This window comes from Brachypodium distachyon, chromosome 1, assembly GCF_000005505.3.
Source record: "Brachypodium distachyon strain Bd21 chromosome 1, Brachypodium_distachyon_v3.0, whole genome shotgun sequence".
NCBI classification, from domain to species: Eukaryota; Viridiplantae; Streptophyta; class Magnoliopsida; order Poales; family Poaceae; genus Brachypodium; species Brachypodium distachyon.
Window position 1 is genome coordinate 45,809,791 of NC_016131.3, and position 16,137 is coordinate 45,825,927.

Sequence of the window (16,137 nt, forward strand, 5' to 3'; positions counted from 1 at the left end):
CTTTTACAAAATCTTGGCTGTAAAATTTCTGCTACTTTAATATGGAAAATTGACAGACGACGCTGAAGGAAACGGTTCGTTCTGGACTATAGAACAAATCTAGACCGATAACTTTTACAAAATTTAGACCGTAAAATTTCTGCTACTTCAATATGGAAAGTTTGACAGACGACGGTGAAGGAAACGGTCCGTACTTTTTAGATAGGTATAGATTGGCCCTTGGATCAAAAGGAACGGGTGATCTGAAATTGTTGGCAGCCTTAAAAAATTTCTTCCTTTTATTGATTTGACTTCTAAGGGGAATTATTTTACTTAACTGTGGAGTATTGGCCGTGTAGTTTTGAGATTTAAATCCCCCATGACGGTTCACCTTCCACTCAACTCAAGTAACCTTTTTCAATCGTTTCTGACTTCTGTCAAAGGTAGATGTCACTCAAGTGCTCAACATATTGAGTCGATGCCGTCCTGTAAACTTGGATCCAGTATTCCAGTGTGGGCACACCTGTGTTCTCCTGGGCATAGATGTTTTGATATTTGTTGAGATACGCAAACTCAAGCATGCCGTTTGAAATGTTTGCAGCATAAAGTCGTTACAGGGATTGAGTGATCCTCCATGTTTTCTTCTCGTCGGATGAGGTTATTTTTTCTTGATCCAATTTCAACAAGTATTTACCTTTTTTATGCCTCTGGTGAGTCTGAATTTGAGAAATCTTGTAGACAGGTAGAGCTCGTAATTTCTTTGAATTTCTCAAAATTGCACACCAATAGGGTCATGTCCTCCCATGTGGCCATGTGGGAGCTCCGTGGAGATCATCCTGTGTCATGACTTAATTTCTCTTGCATTTTTTATGTGTATGAAATAGTTAGTAAGCTTAAAGTACACTAATTTGTTCCTCTTTTAGCCGCAACGTTACTCGGTAAAACAATGGTTCATTTTTATTTTGCATGATTACGAATTCATTCTTATAGTGGCAGCAGATCAGTACATGCATTATTGTGGATGTGACCGTGACTACTTTGTTGATTTGAGAGATGATATATGACATTGTGATTTTGTTAGGCTAATTAATCTGTGGCTCACACAGAACGGAGACTAGCTGGCTAGCTAGGGACAGACAACAAAAGCAGTGCTCATACGTACGTACGTGTTTCTTTCTTCCTTTGGATATTTCTGACCATATGAGTAATGACTTCTATCCAATCTCAATCAACTGACGTTACAAGCTACGGAAGTTTGCAAAGTATAGTTGATATCTCTTGTCTGCATGCCTTCGTGGCATGCATCTAATTGAATTGAAAACAAGTGAAACCCAGCAGCTTATCTATCATGCATGCCCTGTCTACCCATTTACTTGTCCATCGATCCTTGTGTCATGCAATTGTACTTTCACCTACCACTCTAGTCTCTAGGTGATTAGGCCCTTAATTTCCTTACGTTTACCCTTGCACGCGCGCGTGCCGTGCTGGCCATTTGCTAGCTCGACAGCCGACACGTGCCACATATATGCAAAGCCCAACGCTTTCCCTTCCATGGCTTTGCTTTGTCACGAGATCACGTCATGTGGCACAACTCTCTTCCGTGTAGCTTTCGGTTTATCGATCCCATGGTTAAGTTCTTTCTTTCCCATCATCCCATGCATGTCGCCATCGCAGCGGACAAAGGCAAATTAAAGCTAAGCAGGCTCCCCCAACCGCACCATGCAGCGCCCCTGGGCCGGCGGCGGGTCGCCGCATCACACCGCAACACACACTCGATCGAATTAACCACTTTGGATGATCAATCAACATTATAATATATAGTAGAGGAGATGGAGATCAGGAGATGTATATTAGCAGAGTACGACTATGGCTTGTGCTGATTGCGCCTGCGACTGCGATGCGAAGCATGTACTCCGTATTGTTTATCTACGCTAATGGCACGCGTGCTAATCAAGAAGGCTTAATCCCACCAAGATTGTTGCTTAATTTGATCCGACTAAGCCTCCACGTACTGTGCATTTGCCTGGTACGGTCAATGATCGTGTTCATACCTTGTGCTTGTGGTCTGTTAATCGTGGTTTTTTGTCCCCAGCTTCATCAGTTCTCCGTGTGTTTCTATAGTGATAAACTAAAATCAGGTTTGTCGCTTCTGTGCCTAGCTAGGACGTAAGTATGACATATAGGATGATTCTATAGCTAGCCTGTGCTCAGACCACGGCCACAGGGTTGCACAATGACTTCTTTTTTTTGCCGTATTGTCTTTGCTACCACAATTTGCTTGAGAGTCTATTTTATTTAATAAACAAACTTTTTATTTTCTGAATCCTTTACGATACTTCGTGTTGCGAAAATTGATACCATGAAGAAGATTTGTTCGAACGACTCATCGTAATTCTTAGTTATAGAAGTTACTTTCTAGTTTCTTGGATTTCTGATCCAAAGCAATTTTACCTGAAATGGATGTTGAGTTTGAATAAAATTACAGGTGAATCTAAATTTTATAAAAAAAATGGACTTTGCGCCAACAAGTCGCAGGTTTTTTCACTGGAAAAATTTATCGCAACCACTTTAATTGTGCGTTCTAGGGAGAACATTACTCCATGACAGTAGTCAGTACACACATATACACATGGAATTACAGTTTTGTAGATTAATTACCCAAGGGAAGAGGCACATCTAAGCTTAGAGGCAACCCAAAAAATAGTTAGTGGAGATGGCATGATGGCACGTTGCGTGCATGAATGTGCAAATTAAGATATAAATTTAGTGATGAGATCCCCACAAAGTAGGGGTGAACAAATGATGGTGTGATAACGTGGCATGGTTGCATTTGTAAAAAGAAAATAGTTTGTGAGGATGGCTCGATCGAGATGACAAATTGCACGCATGCATGTGCGAAAAAAAAGCATTTAGTGATGAGATCCCCACAAAGTAGATATCGACAATGGTTGCATTGTATTGGAAAAAAAATACTTACTATGGATGGTCTAAGATTTAGTGATAAGAATGGAGATGATACGTGGGTCTCGACTTAAAGCATATTTGCTATGTTAATGCTTTTATTCTGTTATCTTATTGCATTGTGTAACTGAAAAAAATCGTTTATCCCTGCTGTATATTTTTTTCACACTAATTAAGATGCAAGCTTGACGACTACATGACTTGTCGGCTTGTCGCGAAGTACAACTTGAAGTGGATGAGCATGTTTAAGTATATGATGTTTAGTTTCGTAGTTTCACAAGAAACCATCTTGATTGGAAGAAATTTGACGCGTACTTTGACTAACATGATATACGTATTTCATGGATCGATAAACAAAACAAGTATGGGCTTTGACTTGCTTCGATCTCCAAGCGTGTGATCAATCTCACCTAAGCAAAGCTGCACAGGCACGTACACACTCCATCCAAAAGTCAAAACATTTGGCGCCAAATCCAGCCGCGGGCCTTTCAACAGCAGTTAGGCAGCCACCTTCTCCCGCCCTCTGCTCGTCTCCATCTCCACTGGCTCCAGGCTCCAGCTACTCCTTCTCCTCTCCAATCGATCTCCCAAGCTCGCCGATCCGCTTCCCCATAAAACCAGGGCTGGCATTGTAGCAGCCGTAGCTATCAGATGTCCTCCACGTCCACCTCACGGCCACCACTCTGTCGGCCCTAATGGCCAAGTTGCCCATCATCGTCATCGTCGTCATCTTCCATGTCGGCCTGATCGTCCTGCTGCCCATCGCTGTCGCCGCCATGGCACCAGTAGCAGGACCAGTGCCCGACGAAGACCTGTCCGCGCTCCTCGCTTTCTGCTCCTCCGTCTCCTCGGACCCCGGCGGCGCCCTCGCCGACTGGGGCCGCTCTCCGGCGTTCTGCAACTGGACCGGCGTCGCGTGTAACAGCAGTAGCAGCACGCGGCGGGTCACGCAGCTGGTGCTCAGCGGCCGGGGGATCCGCGGCGTGATATCGCCGGCGCTGGGGAAGATGGCTTTCCTCACCGTTCTGGACCTGTCGAGCAACGGCTTCGCTGGCGAGATCCCATCGGAGCTGTCCGCGCTGTCGAGGCTGACGCAGCTGAGCCTGACGAACAACCTCCTATCCGGCGCGATCCCCGCCGGCATTGGGCTCCTGCCGGAGCTCTACTACCTCGACCTTTCCGGCAACCGCCTGACGGGCGGCATCCCGGAGACGCTCTTCTGCAACTGCTCCGCTTTACAGTACATGGACCTCTCCAACAACTCCCTCGCCGGCGACATCCCCTACGCCGACGAGTGCCGCCTCCCGAGCCTCCGATTCCTCCTCCTCTGGTCCAACTCCCTCTCCGGCCCGATCCCGCGGGCGATTTCAAACTCCGCCGCGCTCGAGTGGGTCGACCTCGAGTCCAACTACCTCGCCGGGGAGCTACCTCACAACGTGTTCGACAGATTGCCGCGGCTCCAGTTCCTCTACCTCTCCTACAACAACTTCTCCAGCAGCCACGGCAACACCAACCTCGACCCCTTCTTCCAATCCCTCAGCAACTGCACTCGCCTGCAAGAGCTCGAGCTCGCCGGGAACGGCCTCGGGGGGCCGCTCCCGCCTTCCATCGGCGAGCTCTCGCGCGGGCTCCGGCAGCTGCACCTCGAGGACAACGCCATCTCGGGCTCCATCCCGCCCAACATCTCCGGCCTCGTCAACCTCACCTACCTCAACCTCTCCAACAACCACCTCAACGGCTCCATCCCGCCGGAGATTTCGCGGCTCCGGCTGCTCGAGCGACTGTACCTCTCCAACAACTTCTTGTCCGGCGAGATCCCGAGGTCCATCGGCGAGCTCCCGCGCCTCGGCCTCGTGGACCTCTCGGGCAACATCCTCGCCGGCGCCATCCCGGACACGTTCTCCAACCTCACGCAGCTCAGGCGCCTGATGCTACACCACAACCGCCTCACCGGCGCCATTCCTCCTAGCCTCGGCGACTGCCAGAACCTCGAGATCCTCGACCTCTCCTACAATGGCCTCCGGGGCGAGATACCCGCGCATGTGGTGGCCGGCTTGAGCAGCCTTAAAATCTACCTTAACCTCTCCAGCAACCACCTGCAGGGCGCGCTCCCCATCGAGCTGAGCAAGATGGACATGGTCCTGGCGCTGGACCTGTCAAGCAATGAGATCGCTGGGGGCATCCCTTCGCAGCTCGGGGCCTGCGTCGCGCTCGAGTATCTCAACCTCTCCCGCAACGCGCTGCGGGGCGCGCTCCCCTCGTCCGTGGCCGCGCTCCCGTTCCTGCGGGCCATCGACGTGTCCCGGAACGAGCTCTCGGGCGCCCTCCCGGAGCCGGCCCTGCGCGCGTCCACCTCGCTCCGGGACGCGGACTTCTCGTACAACGACTTCTCTGGCGTGGTTCCCGTCCTCCCGAACCTGCCGGGCGCCGAGTTCCGTGGCAACCCCGGCCTCTGCGTCATTGCGGCGTGCGGAGGCGGGAGTCGGCGTCGGCACCGGCGCGCGGTGGTGCCGGCCGTGGTCAGCATCGTGGGGGCGGTGTGCGCCATGCTGTGCGCGGCGGCCGGTTGCCGGTGGGTGGCCGCGGTGAGAGCGAGGCGGCGCGAGTCCACGTGGCGCGTGGACGTGGAGGGCCAGGGGGAGAGGGAGCACCACCACCCGAGGATATCGTACCGGGAGCTGAGCGAGGCGACGGGCGGGTTCGAGGAGACGAGCCTGATCGGGGCCGGGCGGTTCGGGCGCGTGTACGAGGGCACGCTCCGGGGCGGGGCGCGCGTGGCCGTGAAGGTGCTGGACCCCAAGCTGGGCGGCGGCGGCGGCGAGGTGTCCGTGAGCTTCAGGCGCGAGTGCGAGGCGCTGCGGCGGACGCGGCACAAGAACCTCATCAGGGTCATCACCACCTGCAGCACGCCCAGCTTCCACGCGCTCGTGCTCCCGCTCATGCCGCGCGGAAGCCTCGAGGACCACCTCTACCCGCGGGATCGCGAGCGCCACGGCGGACCAGAAGGGCTCGACTTCCGGCAGCTCGTGAGCGTGGCCAGCGACGTCGCCGAGGGGATGGCGTACCTGCACCACTACTCGCCGGTCAGGGTCGTGCACTGCGACCTCAAGCCCAGCAACGTGCTCCTCGACGACGGGATGCGCGCCGTGATCTCGGACTTCGGCATCGCCAGGCTCGTCGCCGGCGCTGGCGCTGGAGAAACCACCAGCAGCACCACCAGCGACGAGTCCGCTCCGTGCAATAACTCCATCGCCACCGGACTGCTACAAGGCTCCGTTGGCTACATCGCTCCTGGTACGTACGTGTCGAGACGTACAACATTTTAAGTGTGTGCATGCATGATGGACGTGACATTAATCTGATCCCTGTGATTAACTGCTAATTTTGTTGGTTGAATCAGAGTATGGATTGGGAGGGAACCCTTCGGCGAGGGGCGACGTGTACAGCTTCGGCGTGATGCTGCTGCAGCTGATCACCGGGAAGCGGCCGACGGACGTGATCTTCGACGAGGGGCTCACGCTGCACGACTGGGTCAGGCGCCACCACCCGCACGACATCGCCGCCGCCCTTGCGCACGCGCCCTGGGCGCGGCGGGACGCTGCTGCCGCTAACGGCATGGTGGCCGTCGAGCTGATCGAGCTGGGGCTCGCGTGCACGCACTACTCGCCGGCGCTGCGGCCCACCATGGAGGACGTCTGCCACGAGATCACGCTGCTCAGGGAGGACCTCGCCAAGCACGGCGGCGCCCACGATAACGAAGATGACAGCGGCGGCGGCCGGTCGTTCTCCACGACCAAGGACTCGCTGTTCTCCAACTCCAGTTAATTAATCTAGTACCAATCACCGCACAATCCATCTACCGGGGAAAAGCATATTTGGCTGCTGTTTCGAACTTTCGATCAATCCAGTGACTGTTTAACTAATCCCTGGTGGCGCGGGCGCATGCATTTTAGGTGATATCTCTGAATCTCTCCCTTTCTCTGGCGGTAAGAACTTCATAGTTTATTGGATGGGTTGGGGATTGCCTACTACTACTGGCGAGTAGTGCTAATTCTTTGAGTTGTTAAATCTTCAATGGAGGTGTACGTGACACTTGATTAATCCTCCGTGTTGCAAACATGTCAGACTCCATTAATTACTTAGCCGGCCATGGATGATCATGTCCGGAAGAGAAAATGATCTTGAGTTAGGTCATTATTCAGGTGCTCCCCATGATACAGGCAATGTAGTTTAACGTTTTTTGTAGATTCGACAAGAACTTGCACACTCTTTGTCAGATTATTTAGGCTTTAACATCAGCACGCTTGCTAGCTTTAGTTAGTCAGATTCAGGGTATGTAGCAGAAAGCGATCGACCATTACCTCAAACATTTTACTATCGTTTGTGGGGTTTTGACCTGAATATATAATAGAGGTCTTCAGGCCGATATTAGCATGAGATGTGTACAAGTCTATCAAAAGGTGTCAAGGTATATGAGCTTAATTATGTGATATGTTCATACTCAGCTTGTGACCTTGCATCATCAATTCCATATTAAAAGGATATATAAGTTGGGCAGTGATTAATGAAAGAAGAGACTATAGTACTATCTGACGCAGCACATTGGAATATTGATGATGCAATTACGCCATATGATGATCAAACTTTTGGGATTGTTGCTGGCAGAGCAGCAGTACGTAAGCAAAAGGTTGATGTGATGGTAATCAAGTGACTTATCTGTTCATGCTGCATTTGCGTACCAAACTGCGCATTTGATTTGTCTGTTGTTCTTTTCCGTACAAAAGAGAGAAACAGGGACAATTACAAAAGGCACAACACACAAAACATGCATTTTTAAAACTATAGAGTGCGATACATGCGCGCACGTACTATGGTCCAATGATCGTATCTCATTTGCACAATACCATCTCTTAAGCTATTGTAGAAATATGGGATTGGCACCCTAAATTGTATTCCACTATATTTATGACGTTGTATTGATCTGACCCTCATATGGGGTGTATATATAGAGGTACAATGGAGGAGATAGACTTGGAGTACAAGACAAATAATTTCTTTAAACTAATTCTATCTTATCTATAATCCCAACCTTATCATATCTCTAACATTCCCCCTCAGTCGTAGCGGGAGCGAAGCGGACGATTGCGACTGGATTTGAAGTCTTGTGCTTTCGTCGTCTTCTCCGCTTCGCCATCATCAACTGTGTCTTTGATGGACTGGTCCGTCACCTAGGGCAGTGCCTTCCGTCTCCTTCTGGTGCCGTCCCATGTCTCTCCTCTATTCCCTCCCGCGGTCATAGCGGGAGTGTCGTGGACCCTAGTGACGACGCGGACGCTTTGACTGGAGTTGTTGCCGACGAGTCGTTGTAGACGTCGTAGCCCATGATGTCGATGTCGAGATAGCCGATCATGATGTAGCCATGGTCGAGGTAGTCGTGGTCGAAGTAGTAGTCGTCGTAGTGGATGGAGCCGCAGCAAAAAAAAATTGCGCTATGATGATGTAGAGACGGAGCTGCAGTCGAAGACGATGCACCTTGCAGATTCAGAGGGTGTCGTCAGGAGGAGCGTCTTGCGTATGTCAGAGGACGCGTCGAAGGAGATGAGGCCGCCAATTTTGCCAGAATTGGAGGGAACCCATCGAGCACGCATCGGTTTTGCCAAGACCGTGCACACCGTGCGACCGCCAGTTTTGCCAGGGAAATCATCACAAATAGTGATGTTGGTGTCGATGCGGTCGAAGCCGTCGGAGACGCGGAGATGCCGTCGTCGGTGAAGATGACACGGGGATGCCGTCGTCGATGAAGATGAAGCGGGAATGCCGTCGTCAGTGATGCATCTTGCAGTAGAACTGTCAGAGGATGCGGGAGATGTCCATCCATGTGGACAAAGTGGTGGCGGCTGGTAGACGATGATTCTTGTTGAAGACCACGTTGACGATGAAGACCTTTGGCGAGGAAGTGTCGGCGATGGCGACAGCAGGCTTGTCGATGACGGTGAGTCGCTTGAAGGCGTCCCTTTTGGCGACGATGTGTCGATGCCGTGCTGTGGCGCCGTGCCCAAGAAGTCGACGAAGTATTGCATGTCGTTCCCACCGGCCTGCCGTGTGGATGGCTATATACGTGTTGACGTTGCTTCTCGTGTATATACTCGACGTAGAGGTAGCTCGTAGCTGGCTTGATGTAGTCGTAGAGCTTGAAGGCGTGATGTCGTTCGGTGCAGATCGTTCGGTGTAGATCGGTGCGTCGGCTCGGAGCAGATGAAGACCCAGGTTGTGTCGCGGCTGCTTGTTCGGTCCTCGGTTCTCGATGGAATTGCTTCCACTTCTGGACGTGATGAAGACCTGCACGTGCCTGATGTATCAGCTTGCTACGTCTGGGTGTATGTGCATGCATTACATGCACCTCACACGGCCGGATCTCCTGGACTGCATGTCAGTGGAGCAGGATCCCGTGCGGAGCTTGATGTCGTGGTAGGTCTCGCGCCGGCCGATCCCACGGAGCCGATCGATCATGTCGATGCGGAACGGCGACGGTGTGCAACAGGGGACCCGGATGAAGCCGGCACGGAATCGATCTGTTCCGAGGACCTTGGCAGCGTCGTGCGCGCCTGCCGTGTTGCCGTAGATCGTGATGCCGTGCAGTCGTAGTTGCCGCCGTGCCGGACGGACCGATCGGGCCATGATCGGCCAAGTCCGTGATGTCCGCGTTGCCATTGACGTAGCTGCAATGACTGATCAATGGTCGATTTCTCACCAGAAGATTGAGGATCGCCGGGTACTTGGATTTATGCGTGGCTAATGAAAATCAATCTAGTAGATTGGAAACTGGAAAAATCTAGAGATTGTCGAAACTTTGGAATTGATCTAAACTAATTGCTGATCGGAGGACAAACTATAGATGGGAGCCCTCGGGGAGATTACAGAGGAGGATCTTCCCGGAGGCGATGTGATGCTGCCAAAGATCGGCGACGTTAGTCTAACCGTTCTGATACCATGTACAAATATGGGATTGGCACCCTAAATTGTATTCCACTATATTTTTGATGTTGTATTGATCTGACCCTCATATGGGGTATATATATAGAGGTACAATGGAGGAGATAGACTTGGAGTACAAGATAAGTAATTCTTTTAAATCAATTCTATCTTATCTCTAATCCCAACCTTATCATATATTACGATATATGTTTAATTACCCCCTCCAATCTTCAATATTTAATTTTTGCCCCCCTTATAAGCAAATCCCGCCTCCGTCCCTTCACACAGGCAATGCCTTTTAAATAAAATATACACGAAAATCTACGTAGACTTAACACCGGACGCTCATCTCAAAGACAATGAAAACCTTGGACGGGTTCTGAGAGCAAGAAACAAACATAGAATCAATAACGAAACTTTGAAATAATTTCATAAGCAGGCATCATGAGGACAACTCTTTCTAGAGAAAAATCGTCCATCTCTAATTATTTGGTCTAATTGGTTAATTGCGGGCATTCTTGAGAGGCGGGTTGTTGTTGGAAAGCTCTAAGCATTTTTCTGAGGTCTCTCATGCATGGGAGGATTCTCACCGGAGACAATTAACCTGACGGTTCGGTATGGCCCCATAACCCCATTTGCAACTTTGCCATCTACACCCCGAGACAATCCTCCACCTTTTGTAGAGACGTAGCTTGACCCAAGAGGTCTAGGACCATAACAATTCTTGGAGCCACTTCATATCGGTCACCATTCCTGTCGTCGACTCAATCCATGAGCATTGAGACTGCCTCATCACCGACCTCCCAAAGAACGCACTAGAAGAGTTTTCCACTCCTCGGCCATGATCGCTCTATGTTTCCTACCTTAGTTTAGGAGGACATTCCAAGCCAAAGTTTTGCTTGCTCTATTGACCTCGGAGACACTTAGCTCCATGGGTTTTTTCTGCTATTTTTGTCCTCCCCCTTTTCTTTGGGACCTCCCTTGGGTCCTCGTTGTAAGTTCTTTCCTTCTAAAAAACAATTATCTTGATTCGTCTGATCTCCCCTTGGTTAATTCATCTGAATTAAGTCTGAACTAGGGTGTATGCCATTTGGCTGATCGAGTTTTTCTCCGAAAGAAAACCCAAGACCCATTTAGTGTTGCCTCATTTGCTTATTTCTTCTTCCAAGGTAAGCACGGAAAAAAGACTGATGGCCGGCACAATGAAAAACAGATGTTACAAATTTATGAGGCCAGTGGCAGTCAGTGTATCTTCACAATAATTGAAATTCACATTTTTCATTATTAATTAATCATCTCTTGCATTACTGACACGAGTACGCAACCTAAGTATTGATCCATCCATATATTTTCGTCTACATTTTCATCTTCGTATCGTCGAGATTGATAGGTGATGTCTAGTTCTTAATTGACACAAGTACCCGACCTAAGTACCTAGCAACTCCTTCTGTTATATAATTCTTGTCGAAATATTACATGTATCTAGACACTTTTTAGAAATATATACATCCATTTTTGTGCAATTTTGAGACAAGAATTATGAAACGGAGGGAGCAGTGCATAAGAACAACGTAGCCACACGTCCCCAACACGTGGTAACTCAGCCGAAAACCAGCAAAAACTACGTACTCCGTAACAGACTTTACATAGAGCTATATACAGCTAAGCTATAGTACGTAACTTTTCCTCAAAAAGCTACAGTACGTAATTAGTTTGGGTCAAACTCTCACAAGTTTTTTTCTTTTTTTACGGGAAACTCAAACCACAAGTTAACTAGTCCTGTTCGACAGTGGGCGCCTGCAAATGTCCAGAAACCTCTCTTTTCATGTACGCACGCATACATATCCGTCCGCTAAACAATCACAAATCCAAATAGGTTTCACGGGGATCGTATCCACAGCACCAGGCCCCACGTTTCAGCGACGCATGCGTGAATCCTTAGCCACTCACGCACGCGGCACGCCAGAACGCGGCCGGCCGGAGTCCAAAACTTGGCGCCAAAGTGTAAGCGCGGCCGACGGCAGTTAGGCAGGGCGCGGGCGAGGCGAATCGATGCTTCTTCTCCATCCTTCAAAACCACGCGCTGTGCAGAAAGAAAACGTTGCTATCGCCACGCCATTTCTAGTGCTTCCGATGTGATCCAGCTCAAGCTCCAGCTACGTATCCCTCAGCAGGCCAGCACCACGCGCTCTCATCTCATGGCGGCCGCGCCACCGACCCCCCTCTTCACCCTGGCGCCATGGTTTCTCCTCATCTTCCTCCTCCACAGCGCAAGCCCTGCTCATTCGGCCGACGGCAACGCGTCAGACGGCGACCGATCCACACTTCTCGCCTTCAAATCCGGCGTGTCCGGCGACCCGATGGGAGCGCTCGCCGGCTGGGGTTCCTCCCCGGACGTGTGCAGCTGGGCCGGCGTCGCTTGCAACGACACCGACACGGTGGCGCCGCGGCGAGTCGTGAAACTAGTACTCCGAGACCAGAAGCTCACGGGCGAGCTCTCCCCGGAGCTCGGCAACCTTTCCCACCTCAGGATACTCAACCTCTCCGGCAACCTCTTCACGGGCAGAATCCCACCGGAGCTCGGGAGCCTCTCCCGCCTCCAATCGCTCGACGCGTCGTCCAACATGCTGGCCGGCTCACCCCCGCCGGAGCTCGGGAACCTCTCGAGCCTCAGCTCCCTCGACCTCTCCCGGAACGCCTTCACTGGAGCAGTGCCGCCGGAGCTCGGGAGACTCTCCCGGCTCAAGCAGCTGAGCCTCGGCGACAATCAGTTCCAGGGGCCGATCCCCGTGGAGCTCACGCGGATCAGGAATCTGCAGTACCTCAATCTTGGCGAGAACAATCTGTCAGGCCGCATCCCGGCGGCAGTCTTCTGCAACCTCTCCGCCCTGCAGTACGTCGACTTCTCCTCCAACAACCTCGACGGCGAGATCCCCGATTGCCCGCTCCCCGAGCTGATGTTCCTCGTCTTGTGGTCGAACAACCTCGTCGGTGGGATCCCGCGTTCTCTCTCGAATTCAACGAAGCTCCGGTGGCTGCTGCTGGAGTCCAATTTCCTTACCGGCGAACTCCCGGGTTCCGACATGTTTGGCGCCATGAGAGGCCTTGAGCTGCTGTACCTGTCGTTCAACTACCTGCAGAGTCCGGGTAACAACAGCTCCGATCTCGAGCCATTCTTCGCCGGCCTGACGAACTGCACGGGACTCAAGGAGCTCGGCATCGCCGGTAACGACCTGGCCGGCACGATCCCGGAGACCGTCGGCCGCCTGCTCGCCCCGGGACTCGTGCAGCTCCACCTCGAGTTCAACAGCCTCTCCGGATCCATCCCTGCGAGCCTCTCCGGCCTCGCCAACCTCACGGCTCTGAACCTCTCCCACAACCACCTCAACGGCTCCATCCCGCCGGGCATCTTCTCCGGGATGCGGCGGCTCGAGCGGCTGCACCTCTCGGACAACTTCCTCTCGGGCGAGATCCCAACGTCGCTCGCCGCCGTCCCGCGGCTCGGGCTCCTCGACTTCTCCAATAACCTCCTCACGGGCGCGATCCCCGACACGCTCTGCTCCTCCAACCTCACGCAGCTGCGCGTGCTCTCGCTTCACCATAACCGCCTCGCCGGCGCCATTCCCCCCAGCCTTTCGCTCTGCGTCAACCTGCAGAACCTCGACCTCTCCCACAACATGCTTCTCAGCGAAATCCCCACGGACTTGCTGTCGTCCGGGGGGTTAAGCGGGTTGCTGTACCTGAACCTCTCCGGAAACCTTCTGGAAGGCCCGATCCCGGCGACCATCGGCGAGATGGCGATGCTACAAGCGCTCAACCTGTCTTCGAACAGACTCTCTGGAGCCATCCCGCCGCAGCTCGGCGGCTGCGTCGCGGTCGAGCAGCTCGACGTGTCCGGGAACGCGCTGGAAGGCGGCTTGCCGGAGGCAGTCGGGGCGCTGCCGTTCTTGCAGGTCCTCGACGTGTCCCGGAACAGCCTCACAGGCGCGCTGCCGCTGTCCTTGGAGACGGCGGCCTCGCTGCGGCAAGTGAACTTCTCCTACAACGGCTTCTCCGGCAAGGTGCCCAGCGGCGTCGCGGGGTTCCCGGCCGACGCGTTCCTCGGCGACCCAGGGATGTGTGCCGCGGGGACGACGATGCCCGGCTTGGCACGCTGCGGCGAAGCGAAGCGCAGCAGCAGCCGCGGATTGCTTCGTAACCGGCGCGTGGTGTTGCCCGTCGCCGTCACCGTCGCGAGCTTCACGCTGGCCATCCTCGGGCTCGCCGCTTGCCGCGCCATGGCGAGAGCCAGAGCCAGAACGGCGAGCGTGAGACGAGACGGGCGGCGGTCGACGCTGCTGGCGTACGGCCATGGCGACGAGCCAAGCGCAAGCGAGTGGGGGGACAACAAGAACAACAACAACAACCACCCGAGGATCTCGCACCGGGAGCTATCGGATGCCACGGGCGGGTTCGAGGAGTCGAGCCTGATCGGGGCGGGGCGGTTCGGGCGCGTGTACGAGGGCACGCTCCGCGACGGCACGCGGGTGGCGGTCAAGGTGCTCCTCGACCCGAAGAGCGGCTGCGGCGGGGGGGACGTGTCCCGGAGCTTCAAGCGGGAGTGCCAGGTGCTCCGGCGGACGCGGCACCGGAACCTGGTGCGCGTGGTCACCGCGTGCAGCGCGCCGCCGGACTTCCACGCGCTCGTGCTCCCGCTCATGCGCAACGGCAGCCTCGAGGGCCGCCTCTACCCGCGCGACGGCCGCCCCGGCCGCGGCCTCAGCCTCGCCCGGCTCGTCAGCGTGGCCAGCGACGTCGCCGAGGGCATGGCGTACCTGCACCACTACGCGCCGATGAGAGTGGTCCACTGCGACCTCAAGCCCAGCAACGTGCTCCTCGACGACGACATGACGGCCGTCGTGGCGGATTTCGGCATCGCGCGGCTGGTCAAGGACGTCGGCGACGAGGACGACGACTTCACTGGCTCTGATGCCGATCCTTGCAACTCCATTACCGGATTGCTACAAGGTTCCGTCGGCTACATCGCGCCAGGTATATACAAATTTCCAGTCAAATTAACAAGAGCAAATGCAATATTGTTCAAATTTCTCTGTAACATTGTCGTGGCGTTCTTCCATTTCTGTTTCAGAGTACGGATTGGGAGGCCACCCGTCGACGGAAGGCGACGTGTACAGCTTCGGCGTGATGGTGCTGGAGCTGATCACGGGGAAGCGGCCGACGGACGTGATCTTCCACGAGGGGCTCACGCTGCACGACTGGGTGCGGCGCCACCACCCGCACGACGTCGCCGCCGTCGTCGCGCGGTCGTGGCTGACGGACTTGGAGGCGTCGGCGGTGCGGCAGGCAGACGAGAGGTCGATGACCAGGGCGGAGGTCGTGGGCGAGCTGATCGAGCTCGGGCTCGCGTGCACGCAGCACTCGCCGTCGGCCCGGCCCACCATGGTGGAGGTGTGCCACGAGATGACACTCCTCCGGGAAGACCTCTCCAAGCTCGGCGGTGGCGGCGCGGTGGAGTCGGTGGCCATGACGGCCAGCGAGGGCTCGTCCTTCTCCACCACCGATTCGTCTTTCTGATACGTTCGTGGTGGCGAATTCAGGATGCAGTCAAACTTTGCCGCTGCACAATTTGATCCTCTGTTTGTATACGGCAAGGCAAGTTACAATTTCTTCAACATATAACATCGATGATAATGCTGAAACAACATATACCATTCTGAAGTAGGAGAAAAGACCTTGTCAAGGTGAATACGGCCAGCAAGACAATGTGTTGCTTCTATTATTTGCTTCTGATACCTGAAGCAAGACAATTTTTCTGAGGCTAGTAGAGTAACATAGAAATTTATAAGTAGTCACTTATTATTCAGTTTTGGCTTCTAACTATACACACAGAGCGGAATTAGACTGACCGAAATTCAATAATATGATAGTTTAAAGCATTCAGTAAACCAAGAGATTGCTACTCTTGTCAGGTTTTCTAATTAGGTGGAATCAATACTGAAATGCATAATCTAGGATTAAAGGCAGACCAAATGCCTTGATTTATTGTCCGTACCAAATGGAAGGACCTTGAAAAATTATTTTTCTCTTAGGCATTAACACAAGCACATGTTGAGCACAAATGTTACTATTGTTCCATACCTCAAAGAAACTGAAGGGCGGGGATGGCTTCCGACGAACGTGCGCCATGCCGGACGACGTCGAGGTGGGCTGCATTCCCATCAG

At 53.1% G+C, this 16,137-nt stretch overlaps 2 protein-coding genes across 2 annotated transcripts; both read left to right on the forward strand.

The window, feature by feature from the left end:
• The first annotated feature begins 3,316 nt into the window (after window positions 1-3,316).
• On the forward strand, window positions 3,317-7,430 carry LOC100845353 (putative leucine-rich repeat receptor-like serine/threonine-protein kinase At2g24130). Its single transcript, XM_003560930.3, has 2 exons — window positions 3,317-6,234; window positions 6,341-7,430. The coding sequence occupies exons 1-2, from the start codon at window positions 3,636-3,638 to the stop codon at window positions 6,763-6,765; spliced, it is 3,024 nt and encodes a 1,007-aa protein (XP_003560978.1). The 5' UTR covers window positions 3,317-3,635; the 3' UTR covers window positions 6,766-7,430.
• Window positions 7,431-11,950: 4,520 nt separating this feature from the next.
• LOC100845651 (putative leucine-rich repeat receptor-like serine/threonine-protein kinase At2g24130) lies at window positions 11,951-15,729 on the forward strand. The gene is made up of 2 exons (XM_024461261.1): window positions 11,951-14,946; window positions 15,044-15,729. Exons 1-2 carry the CDS (start codon window positions 12,114-12,116, stop codon window positions 15,487-15,489), a joined length of 3,279 nt encoding a protein of 1,092 aa, XP_024317029.1. The 5' UTR covers window positions 11,951-12,113; the 3' UTR covers window positions 15,490-15,729.
• The last annotated feature ends 408 nt before the right edge of the window (window positions 15,730-16,137 follow it).

Coding starts and splice junctions, on each gene's coding strand:
- LOC100845353 (XM_003560930.3), top strand. CDS start 3,636: ATGGCCAAGTTGCCCATCATCGTCATCGTCGTCATCTTCCATGTCGGC. Junction 6,235..6,340: donor CGTTGGCTACATCGCTCCTG/GTACGTACGTGT, acceptor TGGTTGAATCAG/AGTATGGATTGGGAGGGAAC.
- LOC100845651 (XM_024461261.1), top strand. CDS start 12,114: ATGGCGGCCGCGCCACCGACCCCCCTCTTCACCCTGGCGCCATGGTTT. Junction 14,947..15,043: donor CGTCGGCTACATCGCGCCAG/GTATATACAAAT, acceptor TTTCTGTTTCAG/AGTACGGATTGGGAGGCCAC.